Source organism: Stenella coeruleoalba, assembly GCF_951394435.1.
Source record: "Stenella coeruleoalba genome assembly, chromosome: 12".
Taxonomy (NCBI): Eukaryota; Metazoa; Chordata; class Mammalia; order Artiodactyla; family Delphinidae; genus Stenella; species Stenella coeruleoalba.
In genome coordinates, this window is record NC_137158.1 from 13,672,819 (window position 1) to 13,689,992 (window position 17,174).

The 17,174-nt window shown below is 42.7% G+C and overlaps 1 protein-coding gene across 2 annotated transcripts in view; it reads right to left on the reverse strand.

The window, feature by feature from the left end:
* IMPG1 (interphotoreceptor matrix proteoglycan 1) overlaps positions 1-17,174 on the reverse strand; it is a gene marked incomplete at its 5' end in the record, with an annotated part of 90,596 nt that overhangs the window by 52,877 nt on the left and 20,545 nt on the right. For both annotated transcript variants that reach the window (XM_079939203.1, XM_079939202.1), the window contains 6 exons: positions 1,055-1,302; positions 2,638-2,658; positions 5,700-5,758; positions 12,662-12,814; positions 15,076-15,179; positions 15,778-15,842. In XM_079939203.1, the coding sequence (XP_079795329.1) occupies positions 1,055-1,302; positions 2,638-2,658; positions 5,700-5,758; positions 12,662-12,814; positions 15,076-15,179; positions 15,778-15,842 (650 nt within the window). The remainder of the gene's footprint in view (positions 1-1,054; positions 1,303-2,637; positions 2,659-5,699; positions 5,759-12,661; positions 12,815-15,075; positions 15,180-15,777; positions 15,843-17,174) is intronic.

The window sequence follows — 17,174 nt, forward strand, 5'->3', positions numbered from 1 at the left end:
CGAATGTGAGTCCTTGCGAGTCCTACTTCCCCCTGAAGCCCAATTCTCAGATTATCCCAAAGGGTTCAACCAAGAGACCAACCCAGAGTACCAGATGCTCTCAGAGATGAGTCTGAAGTTTTCACTGAACTTTCCTTGTCTAGAAATTCAAAAGTGAACCAAGAGGATTTTAATGTTTACTGACAACTTTAGTGACACACCCTACATCTCATCCCGAGGGATCTTTGTAAAGTTTTCCAGAGTTGAGTTTGACTCTCTAAACTACAGAAACAGAACTGACAGAGAATGCCAGTTTCAAGCCATATCACATTAAAATGGCATTTCTAGTGCCCATCTATTATGCCAAGAGTACTGGGTGAAGAGTTCCAGGCTCCTGGGTCCCTCCAGGGCGCCCTCTGAGGACCCTGAGTGAGCCTGATTACCTGTTGATTTCTTTAGACCCATGCTCTTCTCTCCCCACTACTCCCTGACATGGGAGGTTGACTTATATGGACCATATCAGTGGTTCCTTGCTCCCTGTCTTTGGGATGGCTTAGATCATTAGGCAGCCCTTCAGGCCTGGAGGTAGTAGTGGGGCCTTGGTGCTTCTAGCCCCGGGGAACTGTCCTAGTCCTCTGGGCATTAGGGAAACCTTTATAAATAGTCCCTTTATGAAACTCTTTTCAAATTATCCTAGTTCAAACATGCCACCTGGAACCTGACCCATTTACTAGATGAGGGAATCTGGGCTGTGCCAGATGAGGGAACAGAACTCTCCTTGAGTTCTTCTCTCCACCTGGGTTCCACTGGGTGACTGTGGTCGAGCTGGGCTGAGCTGAGCCTCTTGGCTTCCCTAGAGCTATTTTGGTATGAAGTGGTCATGAAAGGCTCATTGAATGAGACCCGGGGGCAGTGAGGAAAGACAGAAATGATAACCATCCGTGATTGGCCTGTCACCGAAATGACTGACTCTACAGGACCCAAGTTAAAATGACAGTGACCAGGAGACAGTCACACCTCCTCATCTCTCTGTCAGGATGAGGATAAACTCAGAACTATGAAATCACCCACTGACCATCAGTGAACTGAATTGACCCCATATCCAAGGACTGGTCTTCCTCCAGTGCTTTGCTGATCAGCTTTCTGAGGTCTGAAGCTGTGGGGTAGATTTCCATTTGCTTGTCTTCCTCCATCGTTCCATGAAGGTTTCCTTCACTTTCAATTTTGTTGGAATCAAAAGACAGGAGGTCCCCTGCAGGGCTTTTTGCTTCTGCCTTGTCTCTCTGAAAGATGGCTGTAAGTTGCATCTCTGTAGAGCTTGACCTGTAGATCGCAGAGGACACATCACATCCAAAGCCACTGTTACATGCCTTATAAAGAGAATCACTATGTTGCTACAAAGCTTCAGGACAGCTTCAACCTCTTTCCTGACGGACTTTTAATGAATATCACACACTTGAAACTAATTTCAGTGTTTGTCAGAAATTTAAAAGGTAGAAAAAGAATTGACATGTTTCAGCTCTGAAATAGAATGTATAATGGGACTGAAATCCAGCTTGAAGAGAGACTATTAACTGGATCAAGTGACCATACATTTTCACTTCAGGTCTTTGTGAAAAAGTTAATTGTCAAGAGCTGCTGGTATTGATCCGTGTTTTCGTGGTCTTATAAGTGCCAATCAGCAAGAAGGATGAATTGTCTTTTTTCTTTTCCTACAAGTAGCCTCTTGTAGGATATAGCAGGGGGACAACAATATGTACGTGTTTTAGCCAAGTCAAAGCTTCAGTTCTCAAGGCTATTTCTTTTCTACTTTTTTGAAGAAGGATTTTTTAATTAAAAAATACAACACTATATTAAACATAATCTCTTCTTCCCTCAAGTTGCTTTTAAAATAACATCTTGGAAGATGTGAGAAAAGAGAAAGGGAAGTAGTTCATGATTAACTGTATTTGTTATATTTATTGAATCAGCGCCTTTACTCATGTAAACATGAAATAGGATCCTCTCTAGCTCTGTCCTCTAGGACCAGGTTTTACCTCTTAGTTTGTGCCATAAATCTACACAGAGGGATACAAAAATGTTTTAAAGGCCACAGGAAACGATAATGTGTATTCTCGGCAGTTCTTCGGGTCACACGATCAATCAGAGTCTACGGTTGGTTATTTCCCCAATTACAGGAGCCAAGCTAGATACAGTGTGCCCTTTCCCCATTCACACTGACCTGGGAACCAAGTGGCAAATTAGTTCCTCTGCTTTATTACAGACTTAGGCGGCTTGCATGCACAAGTGTGCGTCCAGGCCGACAACTTCCCATCACAAATGACATTTAAGAAATTGTTGAAGCATACTTGCATCACAGATAGGTGTTTTTATGTTTTTCTTTTGAAAAGCTTTTGAGTTGTATAGAACACACTTTCGCTGATCAGGTAGGTCACTGTTTACCTGCTTCTCCACATAGTGATTTTGATTTGAGGGTTCTTTTCTACTACTGAGCAATTGATCAAATACTTCCATTTAAATAAGACACCAATAAAAAGACACTGGCTTATCCCAGACTTTATACGTAAAAATAATCTGCAGGAGTTTAGCACAGAAACGTGTGTGTGTGGGGGGGAAATGTACTATATTTCAAAACATTAAAAAAAAAGTTCAAATTACCCATCTCTTTCTTTCTTTGGTCTTCATGTCATCATACACAACGGGAACATGCAAGGGAGAAAGAATTTTCATGAAATTTATTGAGACATTTGATGAATCAATCACATACAAAAAAAAGTTTCATTGTCTCCCATGTTGGTTCAGAGCCATCAGACTTTGGATAGAAGTTTTGGGAACCATATGGATCTCAGGAAGTAAACATTATTCTATGATGTTTCTTACTAGGATTTGAGCCTTAGTTCAAAGATTTTAGGTACTTAAACTCTTTGATTTCCTTATATTCCTTTTACAGAGGCTTCAAATATATCCTATACACCTTAGGTTTTCAGTGGGGTGCTGGTGCCAGGAAGTTGTTTTAAAAAGTATTTTATAAATGGATTTCTCATCCCCTTAGTTTATTCCTGAAGGTAATTTATCTGAGACCAGACGCTGGAACTGGAGTTTTGCTGACTGTTTTTTGAATTGCTTTAATCAGTAAGCCTTGAGGGGATGGAGCAATTCACCACGCAACAGGTTGCAGGAAAAGCAAACCCCTGTTTACCGAGTGGATGGTCTGTTGCAGGCAGTTCACATGCTTCTTCATTTAATCTTTTCAACAACACGATCACCATTTTATAGATAAGGGAAGATGCAGAGAGAGGGAAAGCTGTCAGTGGAAAAGTAGCAGAGCCGAGATTCCAACCCTGGCCTGGAAGACCATAGCCTGGGCTCGTTTTGCCACGCCACCACCTGTTTGTGCCAGAAAAAAAGGCCATTTGGTCACCAGACTGGCGACAACATTTTGGACTTCTCTGAGCACATAACGTGAATTTAGTTTAGAAGCTCATCTGTCTTCACTGTAGACTAGTTTGCATTATCGAGAGTTAAATGCAAATGGAATTATATCATACTCCTTTTTGGGGGCATCTTTCACTCCACATGATTATTCTGAGATGAATCTATGTTGTTGTGTATTCCAGTAGTTCATTCTTTTCCTGAGTAGCAGTCTGTGGTAAGAATATAGCACAATTTGTTTATCTGTGACTCTGCTGATGGCTATTCGGATTGTTTCCAGTTCTTGGCTAAGACAAATGAAGCTGCTGTGGATAGCTGTGTACACGTTTGTGAAGGAATATACCCTCCACCTAGATTGAATGATTGTTAATAGTTTCTCATAGTTGCTTTAAGAGATAAAGCAATATTTAAAGTGGAACCTTTAATGTTCCTCCTTATAACCGTGTTAATAATAGATGTTCTAACTTCTTCCCAGTTGTGTTACAGGAATCAAATGAGGTCACTGATATAAAAGTATTTGTTTAATTGTAGATCAGGTTTTATAAGAGTGAGCTCATAGAAAGAGGGTACCTTGAGACTCCTGGGAGTTTAGGTCTTCTGTGGGAAGATCTGGCTCCATGAGAAAGCAATTTCCTTCATAACAAGTTTACTTTACAATATTCTGAGCATTGTTTTTCAGGATTAAAAGTTTGCCACACTCATAAGCATATTATTTATTGTATTCGGGGGTCAAAATGTTTTCTGGGAGGATAAGTCTACGTAACATAATGGAAATCACTGGGAAAATGCGATCAAATATACTTCATAAGCATCCTTGACAGAAAGAAGGATAAACTCTTACAGAGAAAAACACACGGGAAAGATGCAGTTTCAGAGGATCTAATAACTTTAAAATATTTACCTTGCAAAATCTCATCCCCTAACATTTTGGTTTTCTTCTGAAACAGATTTTTTAAATTATTATTAGTTTTTCATTTATTTGAAGAGAGGAGATAATGAGCATTTGAACATTCACCGAGAGAACTGTTCCTATCCTTTCCTTCAGGTTTAAATTAAAAATGTATTCTTTAACTGCAGTGGTCTATCCAGGAGACCTTGCATCTATGCGGAGTATTCTCCTATCACCTTTTATTTCTCTCTAATCCATCTGATTTCACATGGAGTACCGTGGAGCAGCATCTTGAAATAAAGAAAAATGAGTCTGCTTTGGTAAATGTTAAGGGTTTCATCTGTTGTTACTTTCATGGTTCAACATGTCCTTCCTCTGAAATTACACAAATCAGAGGGCTTGATAGCTTCGAGAGAAATAAATGGGCGGAGCCCCCCACCTACACAACTGTTCTTTGTGATTATGTGGGACCCACCCTGTGGACCTTCTTGCTTTAAGACAACAGATGGTGACAGGCCAGGAGGAACTTCGAGAGAGGCCTGTCCTCCCGTTTTACAAATTCCCCTCAGTGCAAGGGATCTCATTCTGCTCACACCAGGGCTGATATATGCCCTGTGGCACAGTTAAAAAAATACCACATTATGATCCCCCTTGTAGATGTTTTGAATAGTGAGAACTTAAAAGAAAGATGCAGAAGTCTTGCCAAAACTCCTGAACCCACATTGGAATATTGAGATGCTACTGGATATAGGCCTGCTCATGGGAAAGCTGTGGGAACATGATGGAACCCTGCTTTAGCGTGGCACTATTTTATTTCATGTCTTCTATTTAAATATTCAATTTTATAAATTTTGCATGGTAATACATTACTATGGACCAGACATCAGAACGGTATAAAAGCACGGTCAGGCATCAAAGTGATAAAACAGGTATTAATACTTCCATCCCCATCCCTGTCTACCCAATTCTCTTACCCCTATAGGTACCACTTTTGATTAGTTTCCCCTGTCTCCCTAGGGTCAACTTGATTTGCTTAAACAATGACTGTACTTAGCACTGGATAGGAAACCAGGCAATTGACATCAAGGTAACTAATTGCTACTTTTCTGGATCTGTCTCTGCTGAGGGATTTTCCTAAGAGGTTTGGTAAATGACATTGTCCTTGCCTGTTTCTGAATCCGGAGGAAGGAAGGAGGTCGGCTCCTGTGTTACTCCTTAAAAATCACCTAGAGTCATGTTCTAATTAGACAACTCCTTCATCTGAAATGTATTCAGATTTCAGGATTTGGCGGAGCTAAACAATTGGGGTAAAAGTGACCTTAAAATCCTCATGACATTGCTTTTAAAAGGGGATAGCGAGAAAGAAAGTTAAAAATTGAGAAGAGTCCGATTCTCTTACCTAAATCCTGACACATGGATTTCTTTGAATCCTGGAAGTTTCTTAAATACCTTTTGCATCTGCAGAGAGAAAGAAATTTATGAAATACTCTTTGGTTCTACTGGGTCAGATCTTATCTAACTGAGAAAGCCTAAACACTTTTGATGAGTTAGGGGGAAAAAGTGAACATGGAAAATTGAAGTAACGATTGAGGCCAAACTTTTTGTTCTCATTTATTTCTAAAACCCAGAGGAAAGTGTTTTGCTATTTATTTAAAAGCTGTAATTGGGTAGTTCTGACCTGCTTTACTGGTTACTTTACATAAAATATGAAATAATTTTAAGGTGGTATTTGGAAGAAACTTTTTTGGCTACAGTATTTTTATTTATACACACAGAGTAATGATCATATTTTCTGAATTGAATTATATGATTTGGAAAACATCGGTAATGTTAAAGGGATTATTAAAGTCAAACTGGTTGCTGTACCTAATTAAAATGGTAGAAGCATACATCAAACTGATCAAGCAAACATACATCAAATGGTAGAAGCTAGTATTCAAACTAGTGAATACAACAAACAAGAAGCAGACTCACAGATAGAACAAACTAGCGGTTACCAGTGGGGAGAGGGAAGGGGGAGGGGCAATGCAGGGGTAAGGGGTTAAGTACAAACTATTAGGTATAAAATAAGCTACAAGGATCCATTGTACAACATAGGGAATATAGCCAATATTTTATAATACTATAAAGAGTAAAACCTTTAAAAATTGTGAATCACTGTATTGTACACCTGTAACATACCATATCGTACACCAACCATCTTTCAATTGAAAAAAAAAAGAATGAGTAAAAAAAATGGTAGAAGCAAACTCTGATCTTATTAGTTTTGCTCTTTATGTGGACTTTACACTTGCTTGATTTCATATTGCTCATGACGTGTGTGATCAGAACAGTTTACAACTGCAGTACTCAGTGGCTCCCAGATCCACGGCAGCCTGGCTTCTGCCTCTGGGTTCCCCCAACAAGGATGGTCCTCTCCAAACCCAGGGGCACTTTCCGCTCCTTTTCCACAGAGTGCCTGCTTTTCTCAGGTTCTTCTTCCATCTCTCTGGCCACTTTCTCAGTCTCCTTCACTCCATCCTATTTCTGACTTCACCCTCTCCCTCAGCTGGAAGGATTCTGCAGGTCTGCATTCTCAGCCCCTCACTGCACACACACTCCCATGTGTGCAGGAAGCTCTGCTGTGGGTTCTGTGCTGGGCTCTCAGGACACATCACCATGGAAATGGGCTCTGCCCCACCCAGTTCACTCGTGGGAGGCAGGGAGGCAAGAGAGACCATGAGGAAGTGATAGCAGTTAGTAGTAAAGCACTGAAGGGAGGGCCCACCCTGTCCCCCTTTCCCTGCACCCACTCCCCTCTGCCTCTCGTTGGGGGGTCTTCCACAATCACCTGAGATGCAGCTTGGAGTTCTTCACATGGAAATCCCAACTTTGCCACCAACTAAATATGCCCAAACCAGAGTGAATCTCTTCCTTCCAGATCTGCCTTTCCTCCCAGGCTCCCTGTCTCCGTCAGGGTCACGAACACCCATGGTCTTCCATCCAGAGAGTCCAGCAACCCTACACGCCTTCCCTCTGTGCTCCTGCTGTCCAGTCACCAATGCCTGCTAGTCTGAATTCCACATGACTTTTGTTTCTACCACGTTCTTCATATTCCCATGGCAGGCACACCCTCCCTGGCTCCCCTCTGACACTGCTGAATGGTTTTCTGGATGTGTGTAGGGGGAGGGAAAGGAAATGGGTTCTGGGGGTGTGCTGGGGTGGGCGAAGGAAGATGTCCCCTTGACTACACTTTCTTCCCAAGTTAATCATTCCCTATCTGTTGCCCTTCACTAAAAATCCTGTGATGGGCTGCAGTGCCTAATGAATAAGGTCCAATTCTTTAGAATGATATTTAAGACCCTCCACAATCTGCCCCTCCAAGTACATTTCCATTTGCACTTCCTGCCATCCTGACCCCTTCAGCCAATATCATGTCCTCTGGTCACACTAGACTAACTCCTGTGTCTCCCCAAATATGACACGTACTTCCTCCAGGCTTCTGTGACCTTTTTTTCCCTTTAGCCCCAAATGCAACTTCTCCTACCTTCTGCTCATTGACTGCCTCCCCCACGCCATCATTCAAAGACAGCTCAAGCATCTTCTCTATTGAAAAGCATTTGTAGCTCCCCCAAGTCAGGCTCCATTATTTCTTCTCCCTGCTGTTCTAGAACTTATTGCCATACGTCCTGTAAAACAGTCCATGAGGGGGCATGCTGTCTCTTCATTGAGATTATGCTTCCTGGGCTCAGGGATTGTGTCCTATTTGTTCATCTTTATCTCCTTTCCTCCCAGTCTGTAGCAGATCGTCATCCGTGTAGTAGGGACTCAGCAAACTTTGCTTACTCGAGTTGAGAGCATCTTTTCTTTCTCTAAACTCATCAATATGCCACTGCATTGTCACTGTATCTAAAATTACTGCTGAGTCTACATTATCTATGCCAAGGACTAGAGCAGTGACGCACAGATAATCCCCAAATCACTTACATTGGGCTTTGGAGTGCATCGTGGATTTTTTTTTTTTTTCCCAGCAGACTGATTTACCACCTAAATTATATTTTATTGTACCAGTATTAAAAGTGGTTTTGCTCCCTGAGTGTGTAACAACTGTAGTGATAAAGGTAGCTCAGCTTTTGTGTGACGAGGAGATGGCTGTATACACCTGAGTTTAAATGTCGGTTCTGCCGGGTTTTCCTGGTGGCGCAGTGGTTGGGGGTCCGCCTGCCGATTCAGGGGACGCAGGTTCGTGGCCCGGTCCGGGAAGATCGCACATGCCGCGGAGCGGCTGGGCCCGTGAGCCATGGCCGCTGAGCCTGCGCGTCCGGAGCCTGTGCTCTGCAACGGGAGAGGCCGCAACAGTGAGAGGCCCGCGTACCGCAAAAAAAAAAAAAAAATCGGTTCTGCTACTTTCTAGCTGCAGGACCTTGAGTTTATTGCGTAATCTCTCTGAATCTTGGTCTTCTCACCCAAAATGGGATAACAATACGTGTATTGTAAGGTTGTCATAAGGAATAACTAGTAAGTGCCTGACACGGTGAGCAGAGAGCTGGTAATATTGTTTTATTTATTTCCTTAGTCTTTGCCACCTCTACTGGATTCCCAGCTCCTTAAAGCTCGATTTACTTTTACTTCCTCAGTGGGCACATGGCATGGAGGCTGGCAAGGCAGAGCAAGCCTTCAGTCAGTTTTTTTTTTTTTTTTTTTTGCGGTACGCGGGCCTCTCACTGTTGTGGCCTCTCTCGTTGTGACCTCTCCCGTTGCGGAGCACAGGCTCCGGACGCGCAGGCTCAGCGGCCATGGCTCACGGGCCCAGCCGCTCCGCGGCATGTGGGATCCTCCCGGACCGGGACACGAACTCGTGTCCCCTGCATCGGCAGGCGGACCCTCAACCACTGCGCCACCAGGGGAGCCCCAGTCAGTTGTTTTTGACAGACTTCAGGGGGAATGACAGGATGAAGGTCCTCACAGAGGTCAAGGGCAGGGGGCCTGGGTAACAAGTTTCCGTGCCTCCACTCCCACCTCACGGTGGGCTTAATAGAGGTGAGAGAGGAGGCCAGTTTCCGCAGAGCTGATCTTTATTACGGGGGCAGGTGGGAAAGCTCAGTGGAGGCCTTGTGACAAATGGCTTTGGGGCCACAAGGCATTTGCGCCCCCAAATGCCATTCCAGTGACAGCACCTGGCGTGGACTGTTTTAAGTGTAAGCTGCAGGTTCTGGAGCTCAAGGTTCAGACCCTTGACTTGTCCATCTATCTGGTCCAGGACACCAGTGATGCCGTTACACATCTGAAAAGAACCCATCACACACAGAACTGCTTCCGGAGAAGCCCCGGCTGCGACGTGTGCAGCAGGGAGCCTCGCGGGGAGAGCAGCCCCTAAGCCCCGGCTCCAGCGGACGGGATTGATTGCTGGTCCCGTGTCCTCTCTGTGAACCTGGCTGTGACTGATTAAGAATCAGCTTTGATTAGGAGGGTGCAGAAGGCGTCTAAGGAGGCGATGACAAAGGCCTTCAGTTAATTCTGCTAACTTATCTTCCGGTAGACCTTCTGATCATGGAGCGGCTAACCACTAAATTGCCAATTAAGTGCCCAGTTAACCTTATTAATAATGTGAAATGCACAGAGGCCTTCCTGATTCTGCTGGAATGTCTGTTAAAAAAAGGCAGCCGTGTCGAGTTCTCCTGGATGTTTGCACAGCAGAAAGCATTCGGACAACAACTAAGCATTCCTTTTGACATTTGTATTAAATTGGTCATTAACTTTATTGTGGAAATTAAATTACTGCAAAGCACTGGCCATTAATTCCTGATTAGGCCTGAATGGCTGAGCTAATGCGAGTGTTGGGCTGTGGTGAGGCTGGCTGGTTATCTCAAGGCAGCTGCTGGGTGGTCGGACTGCTCAGGTGCCTGGAAGGGGAACAGGTGTGCTGAGAAGAGGGGCTCCAGTGACCATGTAAATGGAACCAGCAAGACTGATGTGATGGTCTCTGGAACAAAATCCAGCAAGACATGCTCTTCTTTGGTTGATAAATTTTTCAGAGGCTAGAAGAGGCATGTTCATTTGCTGCGCCAAAAATCCTTTCCCCATGCCTATTTATTTGGGAAAAATAGAAAGTATAGCCTAGTGGTTAAGAGCAGGAGTTCTGGTGCCAGGCTGCCTGGGTCTGAATCTGGGCTCTACTAGTTAATAGGTGTGACATTGTTGGGTGTATTAATTAATCTCCCTGCACCTCAGTATCTTCACTTGTCAAAAGGAGAAATGATTTTACTTTAAGTATAGAATCCCATAAAAAATCCCGTTAATATATATAAAACGTTAAGAACAGTGCTACTATTTCGATACAGAGCATTTTAGACTTGGAAAGGCACTTCGAGGTCATCTTTAGTTTCTAAATGAGGAATCAAGGTCAGGGAAGTGACCCCCAAATTCTCATGGCTAATTCTTGGGCAGAAACAAGACTAAAACTCAGATTTTAAAAAGTTACGATTTCTTTGCATTATTTTACATCAGGTTGTTTTAGGTGCTTGGAAAATTAACAACAGGTCAGTGAAGACAGTCTATGGTCAATGATCCAATTTTAAGATATTCTGACTCGCCTAAGGATTTGTTGAAAAGAATATTTCAAAGAACAAATAGAAAAGTTAACAGACAATTCTTTATTGTCTGTTATTGTCTTTATTGTCTAATTCATTCTATCTACTAATCCACGTCTAAGTACTTCTCTGGTTCATAAATATCCCACGCTGATGCTTTCTCTTTGAAGTTCATAGAAAAGGTTCTTTACATTTTATTGACTGAATACTGATGCGGGGAGAGAGGTTGGAGGTTGAGAACGTTTTTGTTATTCATCTCCTCTCCAGCTAAGAGGAGGAAAGCATTGAATTTTCCAAGTATGAGAACTAGATGCCTGTTTTTTCCTGGCCACGCTAAGATGCTTGGGCACCCAGGCTGTTCATAAATGTAGCTCATGGTTACATAATCTCACGGATGCTTCTAATTTCAATTGCATTTCTACAAACAGTTACTGAGTAGTTAACTGCATCCCAAGCTCTGCATTAGGAGGTAAGCAGCAGAAATGAAAGAAGCAGTTCCTGCCCTCAAGGGGAAGCTCATGCCCTCATGGCAGTGAGTGTGGCCGGAGAGCAGAGAGGAGTGGAGACAATGAAAGCCATAGACGTGTAAACAAACAATCTCAAGACAAGGTGACAAGTGCTGCGACAACGGTGGGCACCGGGTGTTAGCCCAGAGGAGAGGCACTGAACCCAGGATGCGTAGAGAGAACATTTCATGACGAAGTTTGTAAAATGCAACTCAGGGAAAGGCATTCCAGACAGAGAAGGCAGCACATGTAAAGACTAAAGGTAGGAAAAGATTTGCAAGCAGTTCGCATTTCTGGGAAGTAGAGTGTAAAGAGGGGGACAGTAAAGAGCTGGTGTAAAGACGAGGCTGGAAAGGAAGGCAGGAGTCTTATCATGGCATAGAAATGCCAAGTTCAGCATGACAGTTTGGATTTACCCTGCAGGGAATGAAGAGCTTTTTAAATTAACCAGGAACAAGCAGCTGCGATGATGGTCAGAGATGGAAGAGCCATCTTGGGATAGTGTCTTGATTTAGTGACGGATGATGTGGACCATATAAGTTCTTCCACTTATCACCCATGAAGAATGCCATGCCTTTTAAAAACAACAAGTGCTGGAGAGGGTGTGGAGAGAAGGGAGCCCTTGTGCACTGTTGGCGGGGATGTAAATGGTGCAGCTACTATCGAAACAGTGCAGAGAGTCTTCAAAAAATTAAAAATAGAACTATCATATCATCCAGCAATTCCACTTCATTCCAGTTCTGGGGGTTTATCTGAAGAAAATGAAAACACTAATTTGAAAAGATTCACGGTCATTGCAGCATTATTTACAATAACCAGGATATGGAGACAACCTGAGTGTCCACCAATGGATGAACTGCTAAAGAAGGTGGAATACATCACACACAATGCAACATTATTCAGCCATAAAAAGAATGAAATCTTGCCATTTCCGACAACATGGATGGATCTCGAGGGCATTATGCTAGGTGAAATAAGTTAGAGAGAGAAAGACAAATACTGAATGATCTCACATATACGTGGAACCTAAAAACAAACCCAAAACCCCCGAAACCAAGCTCATAGATACAAAACATAGACTGGTGACTGTCAGAGGTAGAGATGGGTGGAAGGTAGGAGAAATGAGTGAAGGGGGTCAAAAGGTAAAAATAAAAAAAATAAATAAAAATAAAAAAATGAAAAGAACGCCTGGTCACAGGAAGATGAGTCAAGAGGATTTCTGTGCTGTTGACTCCCAGATCTGAGTCCTGCCTTGGGCTCTGGTTGTGTGAGGTGGGTTCACTCACCTGAAGCTGAGACTTGGCTGCAACCTCCTGGTAATACGGGGACTGCGAGTCGGTGAGCTCTTCCTTGAACTTCTGCTTTGCCAGAGAGATGCTTAGCTCCACCTTCTGCTCTAGCGCATGCTCAGCAGCATCAGTGAATTCTACTTCCCTCTCCTGGGTTAGAGTTAAAAAAAAAAAGAAGGGATTCTGTTAACATAAATCACAAGCAAATGGTTCCATTGTATAATATATGTTGATACTGTCTCAGGAAGTGGGTTATGAAGCCTTAAGTGCTTCTAGAATAAAAGTCCTATTAACTAGCAGTGGCCTCTGCATTTCACGGAGTATCAAAGCTCCGATGAGTTAATTATGTAGAATCCTTGAGAACTCCATCATTTTGTGACTGTGTGCTCTTCATGAAAGCATTTACACACACACACACACTTGTTTACCTTTTACCAATATCCTTTGGTTCATTTAAAAAAACATCTCCTCTACCATCTAGGGTAGAAACCTTTGCCTTCTCTGAACCTTTGCACTAGCAAATTACATCTGAATTGCTCACTTGGTACCTCTGATACACTCACATAGAAGACATAGATACACTCACATAGATACACTCACATAGAAGTTTTTTTTTAATATGGTAATCTTGTCACCCCATATAAAATCTCCTTGAATCCAGTGTGATTCCCACACTTCATTGAGTCCCTCAAAGCAAAAAACGTGAGACCATTTCTGCACAAAACTCTCAGTGAATATCCACGACAAGGCGGGTCACATCCTCAGCAACCTGTCCTAGCCTATTATTTTGTCTATACATCGGCCGTCTTCAGTCATAGCACATAGGCTATTTTGTTGCCCTTATTTGCACTATAAATTCCTTGAAGGACCGGACTGAGTCTTGTTTATCTTAGTATCTTTAGTGCATGGCCCAATGTTTGCTGAATGAAAGAATAAATATAGATGTAGGTGGTGAAAAGGATGTTAACGGGAGGATATGATGAATGTGAAATAAAATATTCAGGGGATATTTACAGGAGAAGGAGGGACCTATATCAGACTTTGAAGGAGACGGGGCACAGGTAATGTGAGAAAAGAGAGAAGGCAGACTGGAGTTGTCTTAGAAATTTTGCAGTGAATATGTTTCTCAATAATTTTTTGCAACAGCAGTTTTCACTGTTGAGGAAACAGTATTTTTGAGAAAGACAAAACGTTTAGATTCTTTGTTCATAGCAACAGTTCCATCAAGTCTACAGTCATCCAGCCTAAAGCCCAGAGAGAATGGCCAGCAGGGTTCTCATCTCTGAATTTCCATGTAGAGGTGGTGAGACTGAACTTCCTGCCTTCACCTTCTGGCTTTGATCTGTGCCTTGGAAGGAGGGTCACAGGAAGAGGAAAGGGCCAGAGAAACCTCACAGACGACAGGGAATGGTAGACCTGTGGCAGTGACGGCATAAGGATAAGATCCAGCTTCTGATTTGGGGTCCCTTCCTTACATGACTGCCCTCTTCTGTGTCTGCTGCCTGACTTGTGCTGCTACAATTCTATCACTGGAGCAAAGGGAGCGGTGTTTGTCTGCTTCTGCACTGAGGGTCTGCGCTCAAAGCTTTTGGAGAGGTTAAGCATGTCTCCCTTTTGATTAGGAGATACAAACTACCATGTATCAAATAAATAAACAACAAGGACCTATTCTACAGCACGGGGAATATAGCCATTATTTTGTCATAACTTTAAACGGAGTATAAAACCATTGAACCACTTTGCTGTACACCTGAAACTAATAAAATATTGTAAGTCAACTCTACTTCAATTAAGAAGTCCCCCTTTAGTGATAACCAACATTCAATTCCCTAACAATCCTGCGTGCCCTTTCACTCAGAGTGGTGGCCAGTGTTGCTTTTTGCCAGAAAACACTGTTTTCATTCTTCCCCAGCTTGACATGCAGGATTTCGGTCATTTGGTTATTTATTTGGTCTATTCGGGCTGGACATGACTGGGAAGAAGACCTCTACCCTTGCTGTCAGTGTGTGATTACACTTCAGTGGAGAAAGGACTTCATTGATGGGTTGACTGATGTATTCATTCATTCATTCATTCACCCATCATTTATTCACTCTAACGCTTGGTGAGCACCTGCTGTACATAAGGTTCTGTTAGGCATTGAGGGAAGAAGGGCCCCTGCCCTCCTGGAGTTAATAATTAAGTTGCAACTTCTCTCACTTTATCCTAGTTTCCAATCTATTTTTTTTTTCCTTTCAGTCCCTCCCTTGGAGGAAGTGAGAACAGTGAATAGAAGGAAATCACTGACTCTTACTTGGGGTGATAAAAATGCAGCACTAATAACAGTGAATGGCCAGTCCATCCCTTGTCTTTCCCTGTTTTACTAATGAAACTAAACAGACATTTGAAGGGCTAGATTGAGAACTTCTTACTATTGTAGGCATCTTGGTGTCCGGGAGGGTGTTGTTGACGATTTCGTTGAGGAGTGTGTCATCAGGAGGGAGAGGCAGGGACCCGGGTGAGACACTGGCAATGTCTGTGGAAATTTAAAAAAGTACAGGCACGAAAATGAGACTGGAGGAGTTTAAATCAGAATGAGGTCACCATGTCACATGCTTTTCCTGTCACTCTGGAAATTACAGATGTTAGGTGCATTCTGAACTCATTTCCTCTTAAGATCACACAAATATGTTCTTCAGCAAAATATAACTCATACTCGAGATCCCACTTAAATTCCTCATTGTTCCTTTCCAGAACGCAAGTTTGGAGCTCCCCTAGATGTGTTACAGTTAAATGGCTTTGCCTAATGAGATCTGGTTACTTTTTCTTTTTGCGACTAGGTAAAGGACACATGAATACATTATCTTGAATTTGTTTGTTGGAAAATATTGATGATTGCCTCCAAGTTGTAGGATAATGGGTGATTCGGTTTTGTTTTTATTCTTTTCTGTATTTTCCAAGGTGTATGCTATGAATTTAAATCATTGTGTAAGGTTAGTAATACAAGTTAGTTTTGAGAAAGTGCATTATAAACTGTGTCGACTTCAATTAACCATTGCTTTTCAAATAACATGCTTTCATGATGGTTTGAATTAAGGTTCAGTAGCAGATGAAACGAGGAGTTTTAAGCTTACCTGTTGAAAACTCAGGGGTTTCACCGGGCTCTCCTAATGTCTCTGTTGTGTGTATTTCATCTTTTCTATTACCGCAATAGGAAATAAAAAAGAGTTGGTGAAAAGGAGTTTGATGACAATAGAGGAAATGCATTTAAATTTGCTTATACCGAATAGACCTAAAAATTAGAGAGAAAGTATATTTTAAAACTAGGTTTACTTATATTTTCATTACCTAAGTAATCTTCTAATATCTTTTCTTTGAAGAAAAATTCAAACAACCCGAAAACAATTATGTTTGACTCCAGGGTTTTTCATAAGCATCTTGGCTTTTTGCCATTCTGGGGAGTATTTTCATAGTAGGCAAAGATGGTTCTGGGGGTTCAATGTTTTATAGTCCCCATTGTGCTTCAACTGTGTCCTTGACATCAAAGATAATTGATCACATGATCTATGACTGAAATATTCTTGCTAAAATCTCAGACCCTCAAACCTGTAAATTCAGAGAGTCATTAAGTTTATCTGATAAAGTAACTCTTATGGTTACGATAATGAGAGAGAGAGATTTCTGGATAATGAAGGTGTCTTGAATCCCTATTCCGGACATAATCATTGTCTGCAATGGAGTTGTGGGTAGGTTTGCAGTGCCAGGGAGTGTCACCCAAGGTCATGGTTATAGAGTTGTCTGCATATCACATTAGCCCATTCTAGCAAGCTTTATTTAGGAAGGAGTAGCAGTAGTGATAGCTATTGAAGCTCCCTGAAAGAGTTCTTACTATAAGCTATTAGGTCTCAAAGTAGTGTGTCTGGGCTTGTACAATATAGTCATGGTTGACTGTTTGATCTAAATAGTGGCTCACGCTGATGGAAGACCAGAGGGAATGGCTAGGTCCTCTGTTGTTGTAGGGGACTAGGGAGCTTGAAAGGACAGCAGGATTTCGGTGGGTGGGGTGGAGAAGACAGGTTCTTCAGGCAGAGGGGAAGGCTGTGGTCAGAGCCCAGGATGAGCAGGGTGCGGTCTGGATGTGGTGGGGAAGTGTCATGGTGGCAGTGTTGGGATCCTGGCTCATGGAGGGCAAAGTTGGAAAGGTCAGGGGGTGAAGCCCTTGATGAATCAGTTTGGCCTCTGCCTCAGTGGAGGTCCTGAAAGGGAACAAATGGCTCACTCAGAGTTGGGTAATTTGAGCAAAGTCTAATAAAGGCCTTACTTACTAAGTCATGGGAAGAGTATACGAGCAACCACAAGGGCGAGTGCAGAACCCGTGGGTGATAACAGCGAGGTACTAAAAGCTCCCCTCTCCAGGAGGGGTGAGGTGATGCAGCAGTTACCACCCATCAGAGACAGAGAAGGCTCTGTGGAAAGAGAGGGCTGCCTGACAGGAGCTGAGCTGCTGCTGAAAGAGGTCCGTAGCCCTGGA